At 42.1% G+C, this 11,365-nt stretch overlaps 1 protein-coding gene across 4 annotated transcripts in view; it reads right to left on the bottom strand.

The window, feature by feature from the left end:
* Positions 1-716: 716 nt before the first annotated feature.
* Positions 717-11,365, bottom strand: part of arap3 (ArfGAP with RhoGAP domain, ankyrin repeat and PH domain 3) — a 201,361-nt gene continuing 190,712 nt past the window's right edge. For 3 of the 4 annotated variants that reach the window (XM_067996050.1, XM_067996052.1, XM_067996051.1), the window contains exons 29-31: positions 10,969-11,106; positions 7,792-7,830; positions 717-5,941 (exon numbers count right to left, since the gene is read on the bottom strand). In XM_067996050.1, coding sequence (XP_067852151.1) covers positions 5,675-5,941; positions 7,792-7,830; positions 10,969-11,106 — 444 coding nt within the window. In that variant the 3' untranslated portion in view covers positions 717-5,674. The remainder of the gene's footprint in view (positions 5,942-7,791; positions 7,831-10,968; positions 11,107-11,365) is intronic. The other variant, XM_067996053.1, reaches the window with a different exon arrangement.

Genomic DNA, 11,365 nt, shown 5'->3' with positions numbered 1-11,365 from the left:
ACTTAACATCAAACCGACGGGCATTTTTCTCAGCAGAATCTCACTCACTGAGTCTCGTGGTTCCTTTGTGTGTGACTATTATACATGTATATATATATATATACACACAAAGTATCGCAAAACCACCAGAACTGGAGCTCATACACATTTCTTCAATTTGTTTCTGAGAGCAAACTAAACATTTCCTTATCAAGCATTATACAGGTTAGTAAATGATTCTTTTATGTTAAATCTATTAAACGTTAATGGTCGTGAGATCCAAACAACTAAGCATAGTCCACCTCCTTGTTAGCACCCGCCTGAATCTTACAGGGTGGGAAAGAGAATAAATAACAGAAAGTGCATTTGTAAAAGATATTTGACAAAGTTTTTCTCTGTTTCTTTCTTTCTTTGACACTCCTGGACTAGAAAAGGCTGGGGCGGGGGTGAGGTGGTGGGAGGAAGTCAGCTAGGACTCCTGCTCCTGACTGCTATTGGTATGATTGAGCTTGGGCTGTAAGGCCCCTCGTTGTTGAAGATTCTAGAAACACTCACTGTCTCGGTCTACAACTGCAGAATGGCCACCTGGGCCTGGTATCGGAGGGCAGTTGGCATTCGTCTAACTATACACCCATCTAAATCAGCACCTTCTGGATAGGAGGAGGAAAATTTGGGGAGTGGGTGTGGGTGAATATATTCTGATGCTACATCACAGATAATAGTACATTCTGAGGCTCTTTCTGTTCCATATTGAACTGATTTATTGAACAGCAGAAGTTCATACCAGCCTTTACATTTTCTTTGATAACATTTCTGGTCTTTTAGTAAGTGCGCAAAAATAAATCAGCCAAAACTCACTGGTGAGGCTGAAAAAACAACTTTATAATACAATAGTGTAACTGTACAGTATTTACAAGAAAATAAAATCGTGGAGTATACATTGGAGTTGAAAATGTCTAATTATTTTACTGGAAAATCACCTTCATTACATTTAAAGTTGAAAAAATTATGAGGAGTTATATTCTAAATGATATTTGTTTGCATAAACACTGTGCATAGCCTTTACAAATAATAAAAAGACAATATATATAACATACATAGCATGTTTTTACATATTTGTTCTCACACTTGAACACGATAATCCATCATTTACAAGGGTAGAAAATTTCCAACTGGCAAAGTTCGTGTACACTCATTTAACATGTGTTACATTTTGTGTAAACTATTTTTACACAGATGCTAACCTGTTTGCACACACATGAATGTAATATGATTGCATTAAGTATACACAAGTGAACTTCACCAATTGACATATCTACTCTAGAGAGTGATTTAAGCCGTACGCATGTGTACCAGTCACCCCAGGTGTAGATGTTGCGTGAACTGACTGTGAGCAGGAAATATACATGAAAGTTACACCTACGCCCTTCTTAATATGTTCAAGCTTTACCACAAAGGGACCAGGTTTGTTCCATTTGGTATTTGTGGGAAAATGGTACTCACAAATATAAAGAACGCATTAACCATTTCACTACAAGGGAGCAAACCTAGGGAGTAGTTACAGGTGCAGGATGAGGGGAATTTTTCGAAGCCTTGCACCATTGGAAGGGGTCTCGGAGGATACAGCTGGCAGTGAATCGGAGAATCACGGGTGCATTTGCCTGGCATTTTCCATCCGTTAATGCCTATGGATGAAAAAAGTCACAGGCAGTTCACCCACGATATTCTGAACGCTGCCTGCCAGACCGAGCAGGTGGCGCAAGATCATAGACTCATACAGCACAGGAGGCCCATTCGGTCCATCGTGTCTGTGCCGGCTCTTTGTAAGAATTATCCAATTAAGTCCCTCTCCCCTGCCCTTTTCCCCATAGCCCTGCACACTTCGAGACATTTCACCTAAACTTTGGGAGAAGCAAACTACTTTTTAAACGTCACTTCAGAAAGGTGCACAGACATGCTTATCAATGCCGAGACTGCCTTCTTGATATTTCCCCTCATGCTCAATTGTGGGGGAGGCAGACGACAGATGGTTTCCTTGCCAAGAAAGGAAGTACACTGTAATCCTTGGTACAGGCACCACCAATGGCCTCAGGGTCAATGAGGCCAGGGTTGCCAGTCCCGATTGTTGTAACTTCTGCTTGAAAGTGCAGGTGTGTGACCGTCAGGGCTATGCTCGGCTGTTACACCTCCCTCCCCACCATGGAAAAATAGCCTGTTGCTATTCACTGTGTAGGCTCACACGAGTAGTCACTTGAATGAGAATCCAGAGGGCTACCAGCGCCCATGGAACTGTATCCCAGCAGGAGTCACTGCCTCAGGAGAGGAGGGAAGAAAACTGGAGAAATGCATTGAAGAAAATTTTGAATAACGTTCTTGCTGTAGATACCATGGAAACAGGACTCATTTTGCCTCAGTCTAATGTTCCTGAGAAGTTTGTTGAGACTGCCAACTAACAATGTACAACTTGTAAATTGAGCTGCTTTTATATTGGTGTTGATTCCCTTAAGTATAGAAGATTGAGGGGTGATCTGATCGGAGTATGAGCTAGGCCATTGAGGAATGAAATCAGGAAGCATTTTGCCACACAATGGGTAGTAAAAATCTAGATTTTCCTTCCCAAAAGGCTGTGGATGCTAGGTCAATTGGCACTTTCAAGACTGAGATACATAAATGTTTGTTCGGCAAGGGTTAGGGAGGGATATATCAAGGGATATGGAGCAAAGGTGGGAAAATGGAGTTGAGTTGGAGATCAGCCACGATCTAATTGAATGGCGGAACAGGGCTGAGGGGCTGAATGGCCTACTCCTGTTCCTAATGTTCCTCTTGGATTTTGCACCACATCAGTGTCACCGGCCCCCAACATGTCTCGTGCAGCCATGGCAGCTCCAAAGAAAAGTTGCCAGATTTCCTAACACCGATCACTGGAAAGACCTGGTTAAAAAACCTAGACCAGGAATTTCCTCGGAGCTGTTCCCACTCTGCCGCCATAACTTTTCCCAAAGTGAGCCTGAAACTCAAGGAAATTGCCACCTATGGCTGGCCTTAGTGAATCCAATAACTTTCCTGCAGCTGCGTGTGCCCACTTGTCAGGAGCCCATGGCACTATCATGGCATGAAACCAATAACAGAAACAGCTTTTGTTTGACAATACCCGTGTCAGGACTTCCAGCAGAAGATCCCACTCAAGTTAAACCACTGCTGCAGCCACAAGATCACATCAATCAGAAGCCAGTGCGTACAGAATCTTCCATGTTTAAAATGGGCAAAAGAATTAAAAAATAATAATAAATATGGGAATAAGTGCAGATTGAACAGACTGGATCTAAGGAGAGATCTACAGTACAGAAAACAAATCATTTGTAATGGATGCTACGCAATTCCTGTATGCTCTGTTTCTCCGTGGGATGTTTATTACATATTCACAGTATTTGAAAGTAGCTTGAAACCAGGAAAATGAAAATGTTATATGTATCCCTGGTCTCATGGTTTTTAGATTGAGAGTATGGAACAAAGTATAAATAATGACTAGAACATATGCAGTCCATTGGGATTTGATGCTTGCTTTAGGTAAAAGTTCGATTAATGTTGCAGGTCCTGTTGGTTAAAGTTCTATTTCAAAGCTAGACGCTTTATAAAGCTGATGGAAGAAGCAACTTTCATCTGTGGCAAACCAGAAGTGGAATTATAATTTGCCAAAGTCTTATTGGGGCTCAGTCTTTTGCTGAATGGCTGTACTCAGTTCCTGCAGGAGATTTTTTTTAAACAAACTGGTGAGGTGACAAGTGAGATCTGTTGATGTGTGTCACCATAATTGGCATGAGTTTCTTGAAAGCATTGCAATGATCTCTTGCACTTCCTCATACAACAGGCTCATGGTTAACATTGTAATCCTTCTCCTGTTCCCCCTCAAACAACTAAGACTAGAGTTGGGAAGGACCATGTTTTCCGCATATGTGACAGAGAGGCAAATGCTGATACACTCATCAATAAAACTAGTCAATAATAGTGAAAATAGAAACACTATAGCTAAAAACAATTCCAACCGTCTAATTATGAGGTCCATGTAGTGTTAGATGCTTACAGCAAGATTTAGCATTATCTTTCACAGCTACAAATGTACAGTCCATACACATGCTTCCTGTAGTCTCTGTTTAAATCAAGACTCGTTGCACAACATCCTACTCTATCTCATTCTTTCCCAGTATTTCAAAACCATAGAACTCCTCATTTCCCTATCTTCCCATATTCTTACTATCTGTAGGTTTTTAAAACCCAAGCTCAGCTTCATTGAACCACAACGTCTTGACTTATCTTGCTTTCTCTGCTACTGTTTCAACCTTCATGGTGTTTTGCACTATCAGCGTTGTTTTTCCACCTAGGCGTCCAAATTAAAATAAAACTTGGTATTCTCACTTGAAGGGGCCGAAAATGACAGACGTATTGGGAACTGAACTATCACGTGCTCAGCAGCTGGTAGAGGGGTTCGTCTCAGTTTGGGGTGCAGAGCATTTAGGGCCTTTTCTCAAGAAAAGCATCACTGCACTATTGTTGAGCGATTACACAACTTTGATGCAGTGAGGCAGCTGAGTGTCATTATACGGAACAGGTAATTATAAAAATATCAGATGACAGCATCATTTGTGACAATCTTGCTGCTGCGGGGCGAAAGGGAAAATATGGAGATAATTAAGGATTCTAGAGATTGAAACAAGTGGGGCATTAAAAGGTGTGCGCTTTGTTTTATACAGGTAGGTTTTTTTTCTGAAAACACTTTATTAGCAACCCAAAATACACAGATGTCAAGCAACTGTGCTGTAGGAATCTGTTTGGAAACTACTAAACTGCCCAGTGTAGGTGGCCATGAAATGTGCATCAAATGAGCTTCAAGAACACTATGTCAAGCACTAAAACGATCCAATAAAAGACCCCTTAAATCAACATTTCCCAGCTGCGGGTTAAAAGCCAAACAAACAGTTAAGAAAAGGATGAAAGACACAACGGGGTGAAATTCCACAGGGGTTCCTCCAGACTCCTGCTGAAACTCTGAAGATTTCCTCTGTGCGCTATGTGTAACAAAAATTGCAAGCCAGTTGCTTTAAATAGGTTTGTAATATCATTACCTATGGCACACTGGGCACATCTTCCCCATATATCAGCATAGTATTGGGCAGACACTGATAAACGACATCTCAAGTAAGACTGTCACACAAATCGCAAAGATCATTTTATACCTTCCACTTAACCGAACTATTGTCTCATGAGCAAGCCATTAAAAGCACAGCCAAAACCGCAACACAACTGAGTTTAGATGACGCAATAAACATGGCAAATGATGCTCACATGATCAGCTGATCCCCAAGATCATTTACCAGCCGTTAAGAACACTATTTTTAATTCGTTTTTATTGTTTCGTACAGACCCTTTCGTTTTGTCATTTGGTTTTGTTACCTCTCCTGCTATTGTGAAGATTCAGCATTTTGGGTTTGTCTCTCCATGACTATGGTGCTTCCAGTGAAGCGCCTTGGGACATTTTACTACCTTAAAAGGCACTATATAAATGCAAGTTGTTGTTTATGTTGCCATCACCAATACATTTACCGCTCGGACAGGCTCACATTTGGTCAGCGTCACATGACAGGAAGAAAAGGTGAGACCGAGTATTTCTCCAGTAAATTTCTAGAACGCTCATCATGTGTTATAACTTGGTGATGTCATGTTGAGGCTCATTCTTTCTATGAATGGCTGAACTCAGTTCCTGCAGGAACTTTTCCTGCACTGGCGAGCTTGCGACTGAGTTTGTCTTCATCTGCATCACCAGGACTGGCGTGGGGTCAACTGGCGTTATCTCTTGGTTCATCGACAACATCACATTGACGTCCTGCACTTCCTCATATACAGGCTCATTGTTAACGTTCTCATCCTTCTGATGCTGTTCAAACAGGTCATGTTGCATCTTCATTGGCTGAAAGGAAGCAAAGCAGTGAAGTTAGAAAGACAGCACAAGCTAAGCATTGGCTCAGGATATTATCCCATTCAGTAAAGGTTCAGTTGCCTTTTCTTCATCAATTTAATTTACCACATGCAGGCATGCAATGTACAAGATCATGCAAGGTGCAAAGTGATTAGAACTTTGTTACAGAACAGACTTGACAAATTCTTAGCCATCCATGCGCACAATGAATATTGGGAGATAAAGCGTCCCCGACCCACAAAATCCTCTCTGGGATCACAGCTCGATTTGCTACCAGTCTGTCCACTGCATTTACTGTTATACTTACCTGTCCTGAAATTCATGGCGAGACCTAAGGGAGGGAGTTATACTTACCAGCCCTGAAATTCCTGGAGAGACCTAAGGGAGGGAGTTATACTTACTGGCTCTGAAATTCCTGGAGAGACGTAAGGGAGGGAGTTATACTTACCGGCCCTTAAATTCCTGGAGAGTGTAAATGAGGGAGAAACATTACTTGCCATAGTCCCTTGATTTGAATACTATAATATGCCCAGCCCTTTTGTGAGGCCGTACCCCTGCCAAACCCGAGTTCCGTGCCTCCCCGTGCCCCACCCCCCAACCCCCGCTCCTCCACTGCCAGTTTGCTGCTCCATTTCACTCCTCAGCACCAGGAATTTCAGGGCCACTGTGATTAAAAGATTTCTTTTAAAGATTGTAAAATAAAATGTTTAGAAGGTCTGTGTCGAGCAACCACTGCCTGTGATACTTCTCTAATGGGCCAACTCGGCCAATTCAAGCAAACAGTCTAAAAGAAAGAGACTGAGGCTGCCCAGCTGGATAACTATCTCAACAATTGGTTGGCTAGAGTGAGCTTTTTCAAAAAATGTTAAAATCTCCCTCATAATATGGCCACTCATCATCTTGACTGGAGCATGGAGCAAGGAGGAGAAATAGAGGGAGTTTAACCTCGATTTGAAAAAACTAATGGCCAAACCTGGGGCAATAAGAGTGTCATGACACACTCTGTATCCCAGTTCTTCATCAGACACAGGATATCTTCACATCTTCAGTGTGGCTGAATTTAACCCCAGGAGCCAACAGTGAAATGATAATGTCCTATCATGCTGCACCACCTACTTTCCTTACGTTTAACCTAAGTGTTTCTTAAGAAAAAGAACATGCATAGACTGAGTCCAGACATATTTACAAGAGAGAGGGAAACATATTTGCTGGGATGCAGGCTCTTAGATGATGGTGTTCCTCCCAAAGGTGAATGGTAGGGACAGAAGTATGAGGTGAAATTTATTTATGACCAAATGAACAATAAGTTGAGGTTGGAAATCATCCACAGTTGGACTGTGTGTTCAATGTAAACGTGTTGTTGCCAAGTACACTCTGCTAGGGAGATGTTGGAGCTGAGAACAGGAAGTTCCTGCTGTTAGCACTTCCTGTGGGCGCAAGAGGCCTTCTGAAGACATGTGACAGAAAAAAATTCAAAATGGCTGCAAAACATGCCACAGTTTTGGGTGGCTTCCCGTCCACTGTTACTCCATCGTTGCATATAAAAGGTGGGCATTATATTGCTGGTCTAATTCTCAAAAGCCCAACCGTAGAGAAATTTCCAACATCAAAAAAAAACTGAACCACAACCAAAAATTGAAGCACAAGAACTAATAATGAACACTGGTTTGCTGGCAGATAAAGGACATAAAGAGACAAAATTCAATGGGGTGAAACCACGCTACATGATATTAGTATATGGATGCATTAACTAATGTCATCATGCACAATTTTCCCACGTGAGAATAACAATCAAGCTTTGCGGCCATTTTGCTGTCAGACAGTAGCACAGATGTACTTACAAAGAACATTGAGAGCGTTCTCCGAGCATGTAGACGTCGCTGGAAGGAAATGGGCACAAAGACAATAAGCAGAGCAAAAAGCACAAGGATGCACAGAAACTCAACGGGACAGTTACCTTCAACACTCAGATGGTCTGAACATAAGAATTACACTTTGCATTATTAACTGGTAAGTAAAACAAATTACTTCACACCATTTTCTATTTGTTTCTTAGGGAAGAGACAGGATCAAGTCAGCACAGTGCAATAAACAGGATGGGGGAAATTCTCCTGTGGGTGGTTCCATAATCTTAAAATTAGCGCCGGGCCATTTGGCAGGGAAATCATGAAGCACTTTGTTCACACAAAGGGTAGTAGATGTCTGGAATTCTCTGCCCAGAAAGGCTGTGGATGCTGGGACAATTGGAGCTTTCAAGACTGAGGTAAGGGTATCAAGGGATCTGGAGCTAAGGCGGGTAAAATGAGTGGAGGTACAGATCAGCCATGATCTAATCGAATGGCGGAGCAGGCTTGAGGGGCTGAATGGCCTACTCCTGTTCCTATGTTGCTTCTGCGCATTTTTTGAATGGATTTCCCTGTCCTCTTAGCTCATTTCCAACAGGAAGATGGAGTTGATTATATTAACTTTCTAGTGGTAGAAATGTGCAGCTGCAGGTGTGACTGTGTGTCACAGAATGATGATGCCCAAATAAGGAGTGGGTGACAAACACAGCAAATTTATTATAGATAGATGAAACAACACAAATACGACTGCACAGGTATAGCCATTTGCACAATGTATCTCAAATCAGTGTGGAGTGTGGAGCATAAACGCCGGCATAGACCAGTTGGGCCGAATGGCCTGTTTCTGTGCCGTAGTTCGATATAATTCGATGTAATTCTTTAACTTCAGCCATGAGGTAAAGAGTATATTCACTGCAGAGGCCATTTAAAAAAAAACATAGAACGTGAATCTTCCAACTTCAGGAGTGACAAGTCTTTGGTACCATCAACCTGACCCAGGAGAAATACATGATAAAGGCAGGCGCTATTTACCATCGAAGATAATTGACAAAAGAACCAGGGGGAAGATGAGGAGAAATCTTTTTTAAGCAGCGAATTGTTATGATCTGGAATGCACTGCCTGAAAGGGTGGTGGAAGCAGATTCAATAGTAACTTTCAAAAAGGAATTGGATAAATACTTGAAAAGGAAAAAAAAACTGAAGGACTATGGGGAAAGGGCAGGGGAGTAGGACTGATTGGATAGCTCTTTCTAAGAGCCAGCACAGGCCCGGTGGACCAAATGGCCTCCTTCTGTGCTGTAAGATTCTATGATTCTAACACCAATGCACACTTGTTTAGACAATATGGACCAAATGTTGATAAATACTAGACCTTGGGATCTACAAAACTAAAACTGAATTATAGCATCTGGGATACAGGCCCATTAAGAGTGGGAAACCTATGACCACTAAGTAAGAATTGTGATATAACTATAGGCCAGGTGACACTGGGTGCCAGCAGGAGAGTTGGCTCACCATTCAGTCAAAGACAAACCCTCAGGTGATATAAGGGCAGGATCAAGCCTCTTCACACTGGATCAACTAAAGTTGAAGGAGAATTGTACCATCCAAAGACAACAGTATAGGAACAGGAGGTTACTGAGGGAGGAAATCCCTCGAAGAATAAAAAGTTTTCAACTACAGAAAAACAAGATGAGAAAGGGGAAGCTGTTTTTATCCTGTGACCCTAAAGTAGCAACATACCTTGGGGGGTTCTGAATTATAGATGTTTGACTTTCAGGGTTAATCAGTGGCAAGGGATGATATCATGAATTACATATCAGAATTCAAAATTGTTGAATTTCATATATGCACTTTAGAACATTTTTCCAGTAAGACGTACATAAGTTCCGCTCACTCCTGTACAATCTATACATCTATAAAGGCTTGCAATGAAACCCCTTCACTGGTCTGAGCCCAAAACAGAATGCTACATCAGTGGTACCAGATCGCCAACATCTTCTCAGAAAACAATGGAATTTTACATGAAACAGGTGGAATTCAATAAATGTTCTGGCAAGTGTAAAATATTGAGTAAAGCGACAAATTGAAACAATATTAGGAGACACTGAAACAGCAACCATAACACAGGGCATCCACTGGGAACTCCTCACTGATCTCCAGTGAATGGCCTGCATCTTAGTGGTTTCCTCCTTCTTTGCGTAATCTTCCCATTTACTGTGTGAGTAAACACATGGGTAAATGAATGGCCTCTCACCAAACTGAACTCAATCTCCCCAAAATGTGACTCAGTCCAAGCTGCTCAAATCCTTCTACTCCATGAGGCAAATTCTGCGAGGCCCTCCCAGAAATTGACTCTTACACTTTGGCCTAAATTTAACGCTCTCTTCATTCTACAGTTAGCTGTTCCTCCTGGTTTTCTTCTGCTGTAAGCCACTAGCCACCATGAACTGTCTCAACTAGGAAAGCATCATGCTTAGTAATAGAACGTTTTATTTAATCCTTCTCCATGATCCGCCATCATGAGGGTGACTTATTTGGGGCTTTTATTCCCCTCTCTTCTCTCCCAAATGGAACATTTTGCTATCTCCTGCCACTCAGTCTGGTGACTTGGCTGTAAGCACAAAGCTCACCCAACTGAGGCTCAACAAATGGAGTGAAGGGCAGCCCTGACACTGGTAAGATCAGGTCAGCAGGTCAAGTGCCTAGTGTGTTGATCTACTAAAGCTATCATAAATGTGGATGAAAAAAAATTGGGATATAAATTCGACAGAACAAAATGGTGGTATTGTATTGGCAGCCCATTTTACACCCCATGAATTTCTTTTCTGTTGATTACCGATGCGCTAGCGGCCATTTTGTTCTTCCGCCCGAGACAAATTTATACCCCAGTGGATTTAAATGTTCACTGAAAACAGGTTAGAGTACTGGAAACTGCTCTTATATTGTCTGAGTCCCATTGGCACCTGACACACAGGTCTCACACAGTGGTGGCAACACCAAAGTAAACCTGAGGCATTGAGTAAGATTGGCAAGTTCGAAATCCAGTGAGTTTATCGCAATGGGTGTGGCCGGCTGCATGAGACCCACGGGTCATAAGCCGACTGCACGAGCCTAGTGATTGAGCAATAGAAAAGCAGCAGAAAGGTGCCGCAGTCAACAATCTTGTTTTACCAGTGTTTGGTTTGCTGATAACATGATGGCGTTGCTCTCGTCACCATGGATTGGAATGAGCGGCATGGTCCCAAATTTCTGCTTGGATACATCAGATGAAGAATGGCGCCTTAGTATCGTAGGCTGAAGGTCATCGTGCTGATGGGAAAGAAAGATAACCCGACATTACACCAGTGACTGCACTTCAAAAGGACTTCACTGGCTGTAAAGTGCTTTGGGGCGTCCTGAGGTCATGAAAGGTGCTATATAAATGCAAGTCATTTACTTTCCTTTAACTGTTCTGAAAGTAAGACTTGAATCTGTTACTCAGAACAATATTACGAGTTTCACAAAAATAATACACTAGGCCTCTGCTCTGGGCCTTTACATTTGGTGGTCCCAAAAGGTGCTGATAGCT

The sequence above is a fragment of the Heptranchias perlo genome, chromosome 14 (genome assembly GCF_035084215.1).
Source record: "Heptranchias perlo isolate sHepPer1 chromosome 14, sHepPer1.hap1, whole genome shotgun sequence".
In the NCBI taxonomy this organism is placed as follows: domain Eukaryota; kingdom Metazoa; phylum Chordata; class Chondrichthyes; order Hexanchiformes; family Hexanchidae; genus Heptranchias; species Heptranchias perlo.
The sequence above is the reverse complement of the archived record's forward strand: the minus strand, read 5'-3'. Positions and strand labels throughout refer to the sequence as shown.